This window comes from Catharus ustulatus, chromosome 14 (assembly GCF_009819885.2).
Source record: "Catharus ustulatus isolate bCatUst1 chromosome 14, bCatUst1.pri.v2, whole genome shotgun sequence".
NCBI classification, from domain to species: domain Eukaryota; kingdom Metazoa; phylum Chordata; class Aves; order Passeriformes; family Turdidae; genus Catharus; species Catharus ustulatus.
This window is the reverse complement of record NC_046234.1, coordinates 8,188,832-8,205,771: the sequence shown is the minus strand read 5'-3', so window position 1 is coordinate 8,205,771 and position 16,940 is coordinate 8,188,832. Positions and strand designations below refer to the sequence as shown.

Genomic DNA, 16,940 nt, shown 5'->3' with positions numbered 1-16,940 from the left:
TGCTAGGAAAGCCAGAGTGGCCAGTTCCCAAACACTTCTGTCAAATAATATCCAAAGACAAATCAATATCTGACTTAGAACCAAACTAGTGTTTCAATTCAACTACAACTCTGTTTGAACATATATTCAGCATTTTGTTCTCATCACAGGAGACTGTGGAAGAAGATGAAATGCAAGATCATCATGGAAAGACCGGAGTCACAAAGGACATGGCTCCTCCCTGAAACCCATCTGGAAAGTCTGAGTAACTGCTGCATAGCACCAGTTCAATCAAATTTCAGCAACATCTGATTTATTCCAAATACCACAAGTTACATCAACTAATGAAAGTTATCTTGCTTGAGCATGTCTTTTTCTAAGCCTGCATTTTATAAGTACATTTTTGAGTCTTTTAAATAAGATGATGAAATAAGTATTTCAAATTTGGCAATTCCTTAGTCACACCAAATTCTACTGCTGAGACCTTAAACTTATGACAGTAAGTTTAAGTCTCAGTAAAACTTCCTCTAAACTTTATTGAGCCATTTTATACAGATACAGCAATTCTGTAGTAATTTTTAATTATAAAATTTATTTTTCCTTGATTTTCAGGTACCTTTCATAAACAGTCAACTCCCAGAGTAAGTTTACTCTACAAAACACAGTAATGCATTCTCCTGTGTCAAAGGATTCATATTCTGTAATTCAGTTTTCCCAGAAAACCAGTAAAATGGTTCTCAATATTTGACAACCCAGGATCCATTGACTACTGAAAAAGCTTTGGGAGAGCATCATTATGCTCTCCTCCTTTCATAAAGATAATCTAAGGACTGTCCTTCCATTTGTGGCATTTTCCTTTGCTTTCTTTCAAGAAGCGTTGCTAAGGAAACATACTCTCACCTACCATTAGGTCCAAGGATTTAGCAAGGTTTCTCTCAGGAATAACAGAGTAACAATTACAAAATCAGGGCTTTTTGGATTGTTTTTAAAGAAAGAAAAAAATAAGAATTATTATATTCTCAACACATGTAAATATGCAAAAAAACATGTATTCCCTAGGGCATGCTACTCTCTTCTAACAACAAGATTTTCCTTCCTAACAAAATAAGAAGGGTCTAACCCATCATCAAAACAAAAATTTGGGGATTTTTTTTTCATGTGAAGAGCAAGTACGTTATTTAGTTTTGCTCTTTGAGAGAAGGCAGCAAACAGTTCTGTTAAGCAACAGTTCCCTGAAGTAACGACCTGGCACTGTGTGCACAAAATCATTACTGATCCATTTACTGAACTGACTCACACAGTAACTAAGCCAGACTCAATAAATTCAGATTTATATACTTCATTTGGACTTTCTGTTGTTGTGGGTTTACACCACAAATCATTTTTCTAATGAACATATATTCCACTAGAATGTACCTTAGGATTTACCCAAATTAAAGTGCTTGTTATTTGTAAAGTCAGTGTGTACAGGCAGAGTCAAAGCAACTAGCTTTCATTGACTTGGATAAAATTTAGAAATATGAACAGTTCCAAGTCTCATCTATATACTGATGATATGGCAGCCAAAGCCATGAGCCAGTACCAAATGTCTGTAGGTTAAAATAATTTTGCTTCAGTTTCAATAGAGGTAATCAGTAAATATTTAAAAATCACAGTGCTAATATCTTAATTTGATATTTTAACAAAAGCATTTTTGAAAAGAAAAAGGAATTCTAAAATACAGTATTATTAGTACCCCTGGAGGGCAACACCATCATAAATATATACATATCTATATACATCTTCTAATTTGTAAAGTGAAGTTGAATGCTGAACTGCCTCAATACACTTCAGCCCAGTTCTGACTCAGAACACATATGGGCTATACATTATAAGCTATATACAAATATACAGGTGTATATAATAAAAGTGTTCAGTACTTATGTATTTCCCAATGTCTTTCAAACACAGCTCTGGCTCAGACATCTATTTCTTTTGCTAAGGAGTTTTAGAGCTATGAAATTGCTAGGAAGTGATGAGAATAAACCCTTCTCTCTGCTGGTGCCTAGCAGTTAGCAGAACCTGCCTCATACTGGGCACTGGGTGATGTCTGTATCACGGCAACATTATCAACTACCAACCCAAGGCTGGTAGAGCAGAACAGCAGTCCTGCAACATCCTTGAATTTCAGCATCCCTGAACTCTCCTTAGGCCAGGGAGTCCCCATTCTGGTCTGAGAGAAAAGCACTCAGTATACCCTCTAGTGTCTTTGTTACCCCACTTCCTACCCCCCAGGAATGTAGGATGCTCTGAAATCACTCCTACAGAACCTTGTGACTCAGTAAGGGAATATGATGGTGTAACTGAGAGTTGCCTACACTGGAGATGTTTAGCCTGGAGAAGAAGAGGCTCAAGGGAGACCTTACTGCTCTCTACCTGCAAGGAGGCTATAACCAGGTGGGGTCAGCCTCTTCTCCCAAACAGTAAGTGATAGGACAAGAAAAAATTGCCTCAAGTTGTACCAGGCATGCATCATTTAGCCTGGCTACTAGGAAACATTTTTTTCACCATAAGGGTTGTCAAGCATTGAAACAGGCTGCCCAAACACGTGGCAGCCCTAGAGGGATTTAGAAGTCATATACATGTGGCACTTGCAGATATGTTGGAGTGGTGGGTTTGTTGGAGTCCTGAGTTAATGGTTGGACTTGATGACCTTAAAGCTGTTTCCCAATGTAAACAATTCCATGATTCAATGTGAAAGATGAGTATCTGCAGAGTCCCAGTTGCCTGTAGCCTTATTGGTTCAACAACCTTTGACAGCATGTAGGGCATTTTTATTCTTAAAACTTAGTGGATTTCATAGGTTGAACCACTCCCTAAAAATTTTACCCTTCATGACTGCAACTCACTGTTAAGGTAGGAGTTACACATTCCAGAGGGTTACTGCCACTGGCTTCTCACCTGCTCTGTGTACATAGTGGTTGTCTGTCCACTCAACCACACACAGAACCACGTTACCACACATGGTCCTAAATGCCTGTTCTCACTTGGAGATTTGCACCCTCTACCTTGAATAAGGCAACCCTGAGAAGTCGGAGGTGAGCAGCAGGTACCTGCTTTTCACAGACACATACAAATGGAAAGGAAGCTTTCTGTCTTTAAAAACAGTATTAAACACAGAAGAACAGCATAACCCTGGTGAGTTCAGGTTGTCATGAACATACACTGCTCTCTGCAGAGTTTAATTTCAAATGTGATAATATAAGTTTCATTTCACTATCAGTTTTGCCACTGATGCCCATCAGACAGTGTATTAACAGAATTTTTAAAGCAGTGGTCTACTATAAATCAAAGCCAAAAGCAAGACAGCTTGCAAAGTACTATCAGTGGGCAACACAGAAGCAACAGTGTGCTCTGAAATATTACATCAAATGTTATCTGCACAAATTAATTCAACCTATGACTTCTGTCAATAGTGAAGGCCACAACAACTGTCAAAAACATGTCATTCCCCCAACTCTGCAGTTCAAAAAATTGCAGTCCAATGAATATGCTTTGCCCTGGATCAGTGGTAATGACTACCTACACCCATAGCAATGCTGCTTGGTGGTGAAGGTTTTGGGAAGTTAGCACTGACCTGTGGGGCTGATTACAGTTGAGTTGTAAACTCAACTAAACACATGAAGGAGTTTGTCCTGTCTGTACAAATACTTGTCACTAGTCTTTATCAAACAACCAGCATCAATTTGAATGTGATCAGCCATTAAATATTTTTCAATTTTACCCCTTCAATTAGCTTGCCATACTGCTGCCTTACAGCTGGACACTAAACTCTGGAACAGGAGGAAAGGGTTAGTGTTTTTGACAGAGCAGGCAGTATTGCAGCAACAAGGACTAAGACTTTTGAAATTGCTGACAAGGACAGAGCAGTACTTGATGCCAGCAGTAGCCAAATCCTCATATGGAATGTATGCCCAAATTCAGTTATAAGAAAGTATAGAAACAAAAGGTTTCATTTCCTTCTATCTTGTGCTTCTCATCCCAAGTTTCTCTTTGTTTTCTTTTCTTGATCAGCCACATCTAGGCTGTATCTGACAGTAGCCCTATTTCCCTCAGTTGCAGTGATAAGTAGAACACATAACAAAAACACTGATTACATCGTATAGTCAGTAGAGACAGGTCTATGCTAGCTAAAGGAAGGTGAGTTAAATCCAGTTTTCAGTCATTAGGTTAAAACAGTTAAGCCCTGGAGTCTGCCAATTTTTCTTTCTACCTTCCTCTGGGACAGCAGACTGCCATGTAACATCTCCCTTTACCTGACTGTTCTCTACTATCTCCCTCCCCAGATACATATTCTAGCCTTGATGGACTAAACCAACACAGAGTTAAAAATCTATGCACCTGTATTTTTACATCCAATAGGCATAAAATATTACTTAAAGTTCCATGAAACAATTAAAAACTAAAACTGAAAGAAAGAACTGAAACCATTTTGTTCAGTATCTCAAATGTGCAAAAGCAGGAGTTTAAAACTTCAGTGTCAAAACCTAAGTCTTACTACTGTACAATATACATGAAAAAGTAATTTATCAACCTGTTATGAAATTCTGGTAACCTGCTTCCAAGTTCAGAGTATTTTCTTGAAGGAGCTGTAAAACATAAGGTATTTTTCATAATCTGGATTGGTTTATTTTTATGTATTCAGATGGGATAGTCAATTTAACACATTCAGTCTAAAGGACTATTTTGCCCATGGTAAAATTTCTTCATTCTAAAATGCAATATTCAACACTGCAGAACATTTGGACATTGTTTACCCCCCAAGTAAAATGAAATAGAAATCACCAAATCTGAACCTCTCTCTCCATAAAGTTCTGCAGACGATTTTAATAATATACATCCTTTCCTCTGGGTTTCACTGATATAACTGCAGAGAAAAATTTAACACGTAGATTTTGTAAGGAGTGCAGTAACAGCTTTTTAAACTATGGGTATTCTCATCCCTCCTCAGAACTTAGGCAGATACATCCAATCAATAAGGAATCATTCCACATAACTTTCCTGTTTAGAACATACTGGCAATATCAGCACAACAGTCTACAAAATGGTCACAGATCACCATCATTTTTGATTACTGACCTGAAAAAGTGTAGGGTGGGTGTATCCCAAGAAAGGAATTGTTCATTCCAGATTTCTAGATGAACTATCATCATGCTGCTTCAAAGGAACTATACTAACATAGGCAGATAGAGATATGTATTCTACACATTGGATATGACACACAGCCAGAGATCACCACTAGAAATAACAAAATTTATTTACTGTGATCCTAAGGACTATTCAGAATATTTGCAATAAAATTACGTGTGAAGGGAATTGTGGATATTTTGATTGCTAAGCACCAGGGCATTTAAAACAGCTGTTCTTTTGTACCATTTTACTGACAAAGCTGGGCCACAATTCCACAGAAGGTGGAAAAGAGTAAGAATAAGAATGATTGAGACCTGGTTCTGCTTATCCACACTGTATCTTCAAAATAACTGAAGAAAAGTGCCTCCCAGTGTCAAAGGAAAATAAAGTCAGCAGTCATATGACTGCATCATCAACTAAAGTTTTGGTCAAGTTGCACTTTCTGCAGTAGAGCCCATTCTCATTCTATCTACTTTGTTGATTAATTTCTGCCTTTCCTGAATAAGTTTTTCCCTTTTAGGAATTGTCACATCTTCTGCAGCAGCCTATTGCCCATATACTGCTGGAGCAAGCTACAATGTCTTAGTTTCTAATCCTTCCTAGGGAGTCCCATTGAGCTCCAAACTCTCACAGCCCACGGACATTTCAACAGTGCTTCTTTTATTCCTCAAATGCTCTCCTCTGGAAATCCCATAGTTGAAAAGACTGACCTCAAGAAGGAAACTGATCACATGTAACTCTCTCTTTCATTTTTTATATGATGATTGATAGAAGGGAACACTTTTTTTCTATATTCTGATATGAACGCTATATTTCAGTGATCATATTTGAAGTTTGGTTGTCATTTAAAAAAAAATAAAGCAACCTGGAAACTTTTTAGGTATCACAGGTATAAAAAAGATTTACCATAAAAGGCAAAAAAATCCAATATGCAGTAAATGTTGTATTTTATTTCAAAGCAATTTATGTGCTTACGAAGATTTAAAAAAAAAAGGTTGGAATGTAGTTTCATTTTCCTCATCTTGGAAATTACTGATCTATCCTCTGAATAGCCCAGTATAAACTTCCACAGCATGTAGCCATCCTGCAAATACTGCACTGAAGTTATTTCAGTTCCCTGTAATTTTCATCACTTTTCATCTATTTTGACTTCTGCTTTCAGACTTAGAATGCAGTGACAGAAATCATATAACCAGTTTTAAAGGTATTTAAGAGTACAGTCCTATCTGATTTGTGAGAAAGGAGAAATCTACAAGGAACAAAAACTATTTTCTTGAGCCTTATTCCTAGCCTCAGGGGGAAATTTTCTGTACAAGCTCATTGTTCTTGATCATGCACTGTAAAGCATACACCTAAATGAAACACTCTCCAGTACAGGGGAAAAGTTGTTTTTCATTCAGTCTGCCTCACTAATGGTTAAGATTTTAAGCCTTTTAACCCTCAACAAAGAAATCACTTTGAATTTTATTACAAGGTTCTTCTCACTGACCATTTTGAATGCTGAGGTTTTAAAGGACACAAGCAGAAACATTCCAGAGTGCATAATAAATAAATTGAACACAATAAAGTAACTAAGTCTTTCAAAAGTTTGTAAGGGCTCCAGGAGATGAGTAGTTATCTTCTTTAAGCTCAGCAGAGAAGCATGAAATGAACTTCAGGTTGCAATTAACTAGGGAGACATATCAAAAAGAACATCTCCCATTCTACTATTATTTAATGCCAGGATGGACAAGGCATTTTAACAGCAAAGAGGAAGATCCTATAATGGACAAAAGCCTCAAATCTAAAGTGATCTGAAAGCACTAATTATTTTAAGTGATGACAATTTTAGAGGTCTACACATGCCAGAATGCAGCTTCTACTTTAAAGCACAGTAAAGTCTATTGTAACTGAGATGAACAAAATTCCGTTGATTCTTTAGAGAATAAACTTAAGAAAACTCTTAGAAAAACAAGTAGAAGCTTGCTACTAGCTCTAGTAATAAACTTATTAGTTTTCACTCTATGCAAAGGAAATGGAACAATATTAAGGTGAATGAATTTAGGTGTAGATCGAAACATGAAGATTATGCCATCAGGGAGTGAAGGATTATCATCACTTACCTCCCTCATCCAGAAGCTTCCCACTCAGGGGCTGGGATGTATCTGAAGAGTAACATGTAATGGAAATTTGTAGCATTAAATTAACTGCAGCTGATTGGAAGCACCTGATGGAGAAGAGGTGAGAATACCTGCTGTTTTAGAAGTGTGAATAGGATAATCCCCAAATCTGACTTTCTGGTCTTCTGGCCTGAGATTAACTACTAAGGTTAAAATTTATCTGAACACTGGAAAATACTAATAATCAGTTACAATAAGCTACTGGAGAGTAGTTTACAGACCAATAAAATAAGAATATGCTCAACTTATGGTTTTTAACTGCAAGCATGGCCTCGTGACTTCAGTAGTCAAATATCCAGGCAATACTCTTAGCATCAAAAGGAGACAGATTTTCATTGACTCGTACAGTGACACAGCCAAAAAACCCAAAACAAACCAAAGCACACCTATCAACTCCTCAACAGACTAGTTAAATATGTAAGTGAAGGCTACAGAAAACAAATTCTTACCTAGTAAGTGTGTACTCCCTGAGTCCTGAATGCAGGTTCATGGCGGAAAAAGTACCTATGCATCCACGCAATCGTTTATCTCGACCAATCTTCCACGTTACAAACAGTGGGCTGTGTTAGGGAGGAAAAGACAGACGTGATCACAGGAGCAATTTTGACAGTGTGACATTTCAGCAACAGGGCCCTTCCATTTCAGGCAACAGAGGGCAAATCTCTAAATTAACTCTATCTGCAGAGGCCATAGCAGTGAGAAATGTCCTTTGCAATTCTTTTGTCTGTTCTAGAAACATTGTGTGATGTAATAAAAAATAAGATTACTGGAATAGTTTAGGGACAGAATGAAAATGCTTGGTAACAGATCCGATATGCTCAGTGTATCTTACTGTTACCCATTAACCTTCTCCTGCAAATGGGAAAAGCCTCACCTTAGAGATCTGTAATAAGGAACCTTTATGGAAGGGAAAAATACCCCTGTCCCACTAGCCACCCGCTCCTGAATACAAATACCGTGGTTGCTAATACTGCTGGCTAGAAACAGAAATCCTTGGAAGAAAAAATAATTTAGGAATGCCCTCTAAACTTAAAGAGCTAACAGAAAAAAAGATATTTTCTCCATGAATCCCAAGTCAGCATTTAAAAATATTAAAAATGACGAGAAGTAAAGCAAAATCTCTAAGTTGAACACGACCATGATAGTTACAAAGCAATACTAACAACATAGCGATTCATACAATAAATTAATCAGAAAGAAGAGAACTATACAGCTCTTGGGAGCCAAACCTTTCCTTGCAGTTCTAATGAACTGCATTAATACACAAGCAAGAAAAAACTACACTAACTTCAATTACTCAAGGGAGTGTATATGGCATCTGGATACCAATCCTAACAAAGATTTCTAATACTGAGACAAACAGGGATGTTTCGAGAAGAAATGCATGTAATATCTGTTCTTTTTCTAGAAAGGTGACAAATCAAAGAGCATTACATAGAGAAGAATGCATGTATTACAAGAGCAGATCAGCCATTGCACAACTGCACAGTATAGCAGAGATGGGTGTAACTACTGGGGGTACCATATATAGGGATGGGCGCACTTTGGGACTCTCAAGGAATAGCCCCTATCTCTTTTCTCCTTCCACACTATTCACTTTATCTGATGTGGCACAAGATACCTGTCCTGTGATGGCAGAAAAGGATATGCCTCAGTCTGCAGCACTAACACAGCAGCATTCAGTCCTCTCCTAACTTGCTAAAACCTGTTATCTATCACCTGCTGCTACAGCAATTTCCTCCTTACTTGACTGAGTTGGACAAGTTCCCTTCTTTCAATGATGATGAATAAAAGAGGAAGCTGAAGTCATAGTTTTATTTTGTATTTCCTTCTATTTCTTTTTTACTGCCACGCCCCCACTCTTTTAAAAAAGTTTAGTAACCATAAAAACCATAAAGCCAGAAGGACCCAAACATTTAATGAAATTGCTATTGCACTATTTTCCATTCAAATGTGACATTTTATTACATTTTCAAGACAGGTATCCCAGTCACCCTTAATGGTACCAACAAAATTATTAGATCACAATGACACTGAAATCAGTCTCTCCCCTTAAACAGAAATAAGCATGAGTGAGACTCAAAATGGACTTTAGGATTATTGTCTTGACCTTTATCTTTGGATTATGAGATTTATTAGCTGTAATAGTAGAGGGCTGTCATTCAGGGAAACTTATAAATATTTACTTTCCTGTCAAAACTGAATTCCTTTTAAGATGCATCATTACTGCTACTTTAAAATGACAAGAGAGGACCAGAGAACTTTGCTGAATGTCAAATAATACTGAAACATTTGCATACACTTTGAAGGTCCTTGTCAATAAGTAAAGACAAAATGTAAAAGTTACATACATACATTTTTGTACTACTGGTAGTAGGATTATGAACATACTGTTCAGACTGAGTCGAATAAATGAACCACCGGCAGTCATTATTACCATACAACACATAGTCTGACTAAAGATGTATTTGTAATCTTTCAACTCCTGCACTGCTCCCCAGGATCCACTGAAGGTATGAGGATGTCTACACAGGAAATCTAAGCCTACTGAATAGAATTACTCAATTATCATTACAGATGTCTTCAAAGTGTAATAGGGACCGCAGGTTCAGAACAGTCACTGACCCAAGAGGATTCTAACTCCTAAAATTCAAGAAATAAGACTCCTGCTATTGTAAGGAATAACTATATAATTCTGTTCACAAATGATCCAAGTTCTACCATCAGCAGTAGAAATAATGGATACAAAATCCCTAAAATGAAAAATCTGAATGTTGCTTCAAAACCTTGCTGACGTTCAGAACCTCTGGAAACATTTCAATTTCCTGCCAAAATGTTTCCGGCGCCAGCTTCTACCTAGCTATTCTTGTGCCAACATTGTCCTTTAGTTTAAACAGTTCTTTCCCTTCCTGGCTATTATACCCCAAAGTATTTATAGAAATAATTCAAATGCCTCTTCAGACTTCACTTTGCTGAGTGGAATGTGCTCATTCAGTTTCCTCTCAAAGGGGACCTTTCCATTCTGACCATGATATCTCCTCTTTACAGTTTTTTCCAGTTTAAATCTGCCTTCTTGAACACCTATGTTTAGAACCACAGACAGAAGAATTACAGAGGAGGGTCTTGCACCCGGATGGAATTGATGCTTCTATCTCTCAATTAGGAACATTGACTACTAAAAGTAGTACTAACTCTTACAGACTAATGTGAAGTCTCCAGAGAGCATGTCTGAACTTACACTAAATAAATACCATAGCAAACCTGCTCACAGAAGCTAGACAAGTTATGGAGAGAAAAGAGTATTTTTCTTTCTAGTGATGTTATGTTGTTTTTTATTGGCATCCTTGGCTTCAGCTGCCAGCCCATCTTCCTCAAGCCTGCAATTCTTTTCTTGGTTCTAAAATCAACTTGCTATCTGACATAACTGCAAATTTAAAGTCACAAACTTCACAGATATTGATGTCAAAAGCAACTAAGTGAATCGGTTCATTTTCAACTTGAAAAAAAATTTTTATCTGTTGACCTGCTGTTCGTAAAATAAAAACAAGGAGTTTTTTGAGCAACACGTTGTTAGACCCAAAAGTCTTCAGTAAGAAGCAGGAAAGATGGCAGATGCTTGGATTCCTTGCTATCCAATGATGTACAGCAAGGATATGCATGGCATCCTGGAGGTCAGTCTTCTTTTTGCCTAAGGAAGCTTGAAGCCACATATCCCACAAAAATCAAAGAGCATACTGGGTGGAGTACTCTACCTTTCTGTCTGGTTCCCTCTTGATGTAGTCAGAAAGTTGGAGATGTTGTTTGTTAGTTTTAAAAGAAACATTCACAAAACCAGACTTTGCCCTTCCCTGGGAGGTGCTCTAATAATCAGCTTCAAACAGTTCTCTTATTTAGGATGAAGCATAAAAGCAAAAGAGCTTCAAGCTTGGGAGCGAGCTATCCTGAACCACCGGATTCGGAAATTTATTTGTTCAGCTTCTCTTTGTGGTGCCAGAAACCTCTAATATATGCTGCTGACAGTGTTAACAGGAGTTTTGCAAAGCACCACCAAGTATCAGTAGCTGGAAGATGGTGGAAAATGTTTCAGACCATAAAGGAAGAGGAGACCAAATCCAGACCCTTTGAAGCCCCTGTAAACATGACAATCATTCTTCTTTCATAAGGGTCTACATTTTGATTTGTTTGAGAGCCAGACGCTGAAAAAGTATTTCTAACAAACTATTTACAGGTGCCACAGCAAATTCACATGCAACCTGAAGACTATAAACTCACCATCCAGACATTGCCTAACTTGCTATTTATCAAAAAGTGTTGCCCAGCTCCAATCTGAATAGCAGGAACTGTTTCAGATATTTCCTACAGAGGTTGTCAGGCACTACTCCATGAAAATCAGCTGACCATGTATAGTTTTTTTCCCCTTTCAGTTGCAAAACTGAATTACAGACCACTGCAACGAAGTGAGTTTAAACTGATTTTACTTCCTTATATACAACTGCAGTCATCAAAAGGGGCATACCTACACAGTCCCTTTGTCTCCTTGTCAGATTCTAAAATACATCCAACGCCCTGAACACTGACCTTAAAGGCAAGCCAGGAAATGAGTGCTGAAGCCCAGGTGCTTGGGTCGCCAGATCAGTGCTGCCCATGTCAAACTCCAGCTAATATGATACCCTTCCCATTATTGGAAAAACTAGGACAGCCCTGTACTTCACCTGAGCATTAATCTATCACAACTCCTGGAGAACTGCTACAACCCCTATGCAAGCTGCAATTATAAAGCTATCTAAACACTGAAAGCAAGTATCAGAATAGTCTCTGATACATCATGGTTAAAAAGTGAGTTTAGGGCATTGGTAATGTTTCACAGTCAAAGTTGCCTAAACCAATTACTCACCTGTTGCTATACATTACTGAAAATATTTTGACTGAAAGCAGAAGTCTGCAAGCTATTTTAGCAATCAGCTAGCACAGTTAAGAGTCATCATGCCAATAATTTACACTGACATCATGCAGAATGCACTGTTAAAAATATCTTCTTTAATATACTGCAGCACTGGATACAAGCTGCCTCACCAAAAAAAGTGAAGGGATTCTTTAAGTTTGGGCGTGGGAGAGAAAGCAAAAACCACAAATAAATTGGTCCTGTCCTGGTATCACCAATATGAAAAACTTCTCTTCCTTGTTGTGGATATGGAGAAAAAGAAAGGGGGGGGGGAGGGAAGGTGAGAAGAACAGGGGAAAGAGAAGGTAACAGATGAAGAATATTTCTTTACTTTTCTAAAAGATGAGTGAGAAATGTTTGTTTCATTTGAAGACTTACTTCCAAGTAATAAAAAACTTGGAGGACTTTGAAGTGAAAAGGATTAAACTTGATGAACTGGAAGGTAAAATGATATTTAGATTTTATTTTAATTATAGTTATTTAGCCTTTTATAATCAGAGAAGGTAAGAAAGCCTTTACAGCCCTCATATTACTTGACACCCAGAGCAGTAGCATCTGACACTTTGAAAAGCTGCACACTCATCCCTTTGTAAGACCAGAGTGCTTCCACTTCAGCTCTGAGCATCTTCAAGCTCTCACATGCCCACGAAGCACTCGAAAAAAGCAAAGTGGCACTGCATTTTCCTTTTTGCTTCACACAAATGAACAAGCTACTACTCCCTAGTTCCAGAAATTTTTAGATTTATATTCTTTTACATAAAGCTTACTCTGTCTTATTTGTGATCATGCTACACCTTTTAATAACATTAAACCTTCACCTAATACTGCTTCCAATTAGAAGCACCTGGAGGAAAAGGAATTCAAAGTCGTCACTTGAACAGTGTGCTGTGACCCTCACAGGTGCAGCACCAGCCCTGTCTGGAAGCACAGAGAGGAGCCTCCCTCCTATAACTCATGCACTCAACTCTGGCATTCTCCAGGCTGGGGCATTTCCAGCTGTCACAATTCCATGAGCTAACTCTCATTACTCGACATAAGAGAATACAGCTCAGGAGTGAAGGAGGCAGCACACAACCCCCCAGTTAGCTTTATCAAGGGCACCTGCACAGACTTCTGGGGTATGCTGGAAGTATATGGCTTATGATGAAAGGGGAAACTTGGTGGAGCTGGTCAACAACCACAAAAACATCTGGTTATCTTTCTAAAACAGTCATCATAATACAAGCACACAATGTGGGTGAAGGACATTTTAGCTCACCAGATATATTCCAGAAAAAGTCTGGTAAGACACAAGAAAGTCAAGACAGGAGTTCATGAATCCCCAAAGGAGAAAAAGAGAGAACAGCAATAGCCTTCCATCCACATTTATAAAGACAGAATTTGGTAAATGTAGACAATTAATGCTGTAATTCACTGTGTTAGATGTATTGACCCCTGTACTGTCCTGTGGTCTGACCCCTTTCCGCTCTGGCCATACCTACCTGGTTGAGATCCAATTTCCCCCGTCCCCTCCCTGACCCTAGAAAATACCTCTGTCCCCTGACCTTGCTCTTTTTTGCCCTCCTGGAAGCCATCAAAAAATAAACCTTGGAATTCCCCCAGGGGGAGAAGAGCCTCTTTTGTTATCTTTCATTCTGTCCATGCTGGGCCTGAGACTTCTTCCTGGGATCTGAGCTAGTCTGGGACCACGGGGAAGTCTCGGCAACCACAGCAAAGTAATACATACAGTTTTCTGGAAGCCAAGAGAAGCAACAAAAGGAAGAAGTCAGTAGCTTCTCACAGGAGCCCAAAGCTCCTTCCTCAAAGTTAAAATGCCTAAGTGCATAAAGACTGATAATCATCGCAATATATCTACTTGGAAAAACTGGAGAAGACAGACAGAAAAATAGCAAAGCACAAAAAGAAGCACAAAGACAATCCATTTGCAACATATGAATATAAATGAGTATAAAAGGAACTCCTTTTAAATGAAGTCCTAATGGTAAGAAACATGAATGTTGGGATTGTCTGCCTTGGAGGATGTACAGCTGCCATCACCAGTGTATCCTCAAAGGCCTCCAAAAACAGGCCACTGTCAGGAATGCTGTAAATATATTTGATTCCATCCTTTAACAAGAGAAAAGATCAAAGGTTTCCTGATGTTCACTGCAGACTCCTTTTCTGATTTTGTATGATGCAATATAAGAGAACAAAGGGACAATTCGCACATGAAAACTTGCGCAAAACTGGGGGAGAGAACTGTCATTACAAATCCTAAAAAAAAAATCTGAAGAACCCACATTCATATCATACTTCTGTTTCCTTCTACGTAGCACTATTGCAGAATTGAGTAGAGAAAGAGAGATACATAATATCATATTTTAAGGATCAGAAAATATTTATTTCTTCAAGGAACAAAAGACTGAGTAGCCTCATTGAGGTTCAAGGTGCTCTTCAACTTTTTCTGAATCCAGAATAGAAACCAGTTTCTTCATCTCAAGTCCAAAAAACCATTCTGAAGTGAAAATTTAGAGAAGCCCATACATTATATTTTTCCTTTTCTGGAGGTCAATGTAAAGAGTCTTTTGGGCTAGTTGCAAACAAAAGGTTGGGGTTTTTTCACAACAGTGCCACTTAACACATATTTTGACACTAGTTGTTAACAGCACAATTTGCTTGACTAGTTTTACACAATCAAAAAATGCATTAGCTATGAGTAAGGTCTCAAATCCATTCCCCTGCCCAGTGTCCAATCACATCACATAGACATAAGATACCTCAACTTTCTAAGACTATGACCTCATCCAGCAAAATCCATGAAGACTGGAGCATGTCAAGCATAGATTTCCCCAAACAGAAGGAAAATTACTCCATGATAACATTCTTTCTCCATGTGGAAAACATGCTGAGCTTCTCAAAGTCTGCCTTGCACTACTCCTTCAACACATTTAACCAATGGAGAAGGTTCATTACTGCCAATGAATGGTGACCCAAAGACAATCACAACTACCAGCTTCAGAAGTCAGAAGAAAGAACTGTAATTTTTAAATTTAAACTACTATACAATTACTGAAAAGGTTGTCAGTTACTTCGAGGGTACAGCATATTCTTCCATTCTCAGAACTAAATGAGCAACACTTCCAACTACTGTATTTCAGAAATCAACATTCAGAGATTGATTTCTTTAGTTATATAAACCACTTAGTACATTTGGTGATTTTACCAAAATGAACACGTCCCCTAGAGAGAGCAGCCTCAAACCTGAGCTGCTAGGTGTGAATTTGTTAGCAAGTTCTGCTTATCTAAGCAGCTAATCTTAAGGAAGGTCAGAAAGTAGCTACTATTTTAAGACTATCTAGCTCAAACAAGAGTATAATCAGGATTAAAAAGAAAAGGACTGCTACCTGGTAGGTAATTTTCTTAAGCGAACCTAAAACACCTTAACTAAGGTCACATTAAAAATTTATTTCAAAAAAGGACATAAATTCACAAATACAGTCAGATTACGTGTCTGCTCCTTCAGCTGCAGCATCAGAGCTGCTGTTCTTGTACACACTATTACATGAGCTCAGGCAATACAAGCAGCATTTCAGGTAAGAGAGGGTACAAGCAACAATTTATAAGAGGATGACAAGAAATTTTAGGTATGCTCAGGCTGAATGCTCAGTCAGTCATGACCAACACCAAAACAAATGAAAAAAGTAATTATTTTGCACCTTCTCCCTTTAACTCCCACAAGACAATCCCTCAAGTTCATGAAACAAATTTAATTTCTATGACATATGTTCCTAAGTTTACTGTTCACTTTGCTGAAATAAATATTTACATGCTACAAAACCCAGATAGCCTCAGAAATCACACACATTGGTTATATATAGCTTTTGTTATGCATATTGTATATATAATGTATGTACATGTTATACTTTGTTGGTTATGTGTAACCATTGCTAAAAACAGTTTGACTATCTATAGTTCCTCAGACTGCACTTTTAAGAAACAACCTTCAAAATCATGACATTCTCCATAGCGATATATGTCAGGGTAGTACAACCACTCAAGTCAGGGAATTTAAGTCTGCAGTCCTAGAGGTCAAAATGCACCTGAAAATTCCTCAGGATGGCATCTTCCTTACAGGTGAATTAATTACAGTAATTTCACGACTATAAGGCGCACCAGACTATAAGGCGCACCCCCCCGGATTCGGCAAAATTCGCAACTTTGTAGATCAGATAAGGCGCACCGGTCTATAAGGCGCACTTTTTTTTTGCAGTGAGGCCCCGCCCCCAGCTCACCCCGTGTGGTTGCTGGCCGAGGCCCCGCCTCAACCCGGCAGCCATTGGCCCCCGGGCCCGCCTCCACCCGGTAGGGGCGTTGCCGCGAGCCGCCAGGCCACCCTGGACCCGGCAGCCATGGGCCCCCGGGACTGCTTCCACCTGGGAAGGGGGGTGCCGCGGGGCCCCTAGCCCGCATTCACGCGGCAGCCATGGCTCCCCGGGACTGCCTGGACCCAGGAGCGGGGGTACCGCGGCCCCCCTAGCCCGCACTCACGCGGCAGCCATGGCTCCCCGGGACTGCCTGGACCCAGGAGCGGGGTTGCCGCCGGCCCCCAAGCCTGCATTCATCCGGCAGCCATGGTTCCCTGGGAGCGGGGGTGCCGCGGCCCCCCTAGCCCGCATTCACGCGGCAGCCGTGGCTCCCCGGGACTGCCTGGA

At 39.0% G+C, this 16,940-nt stretch overlaps 1 protein-coding gene across 2 annotated transcripts in view; it reads right to left on the bottom strand.

Annotated features, from left to right (window-relative positions):
- The window catches only part of AMMECR1 (AMMECR nuclear protein 1), a 97,141-nt gene that overhangs the window by 30,834 nt on the left and 49,367 nt on the right, over positions 1-16,940 (bottom strand). The window contains exon 3 of one of the 2 annotated variants that reach the window (XM_033072140.1): positions 7,757-7,867. The exons of the other annotated variant lie outside the window; for it this stretch is intronic. Within the exon in view, the coding sequence (XP_032928031.1) occupies positions 7,757-7,867 (111 nt within the window). The remainder of the gene's footprint in view (positions 1-7,756; positions 7,868-16,940) is intronic. 2 annotated transcript variants of the gene reach the window in all.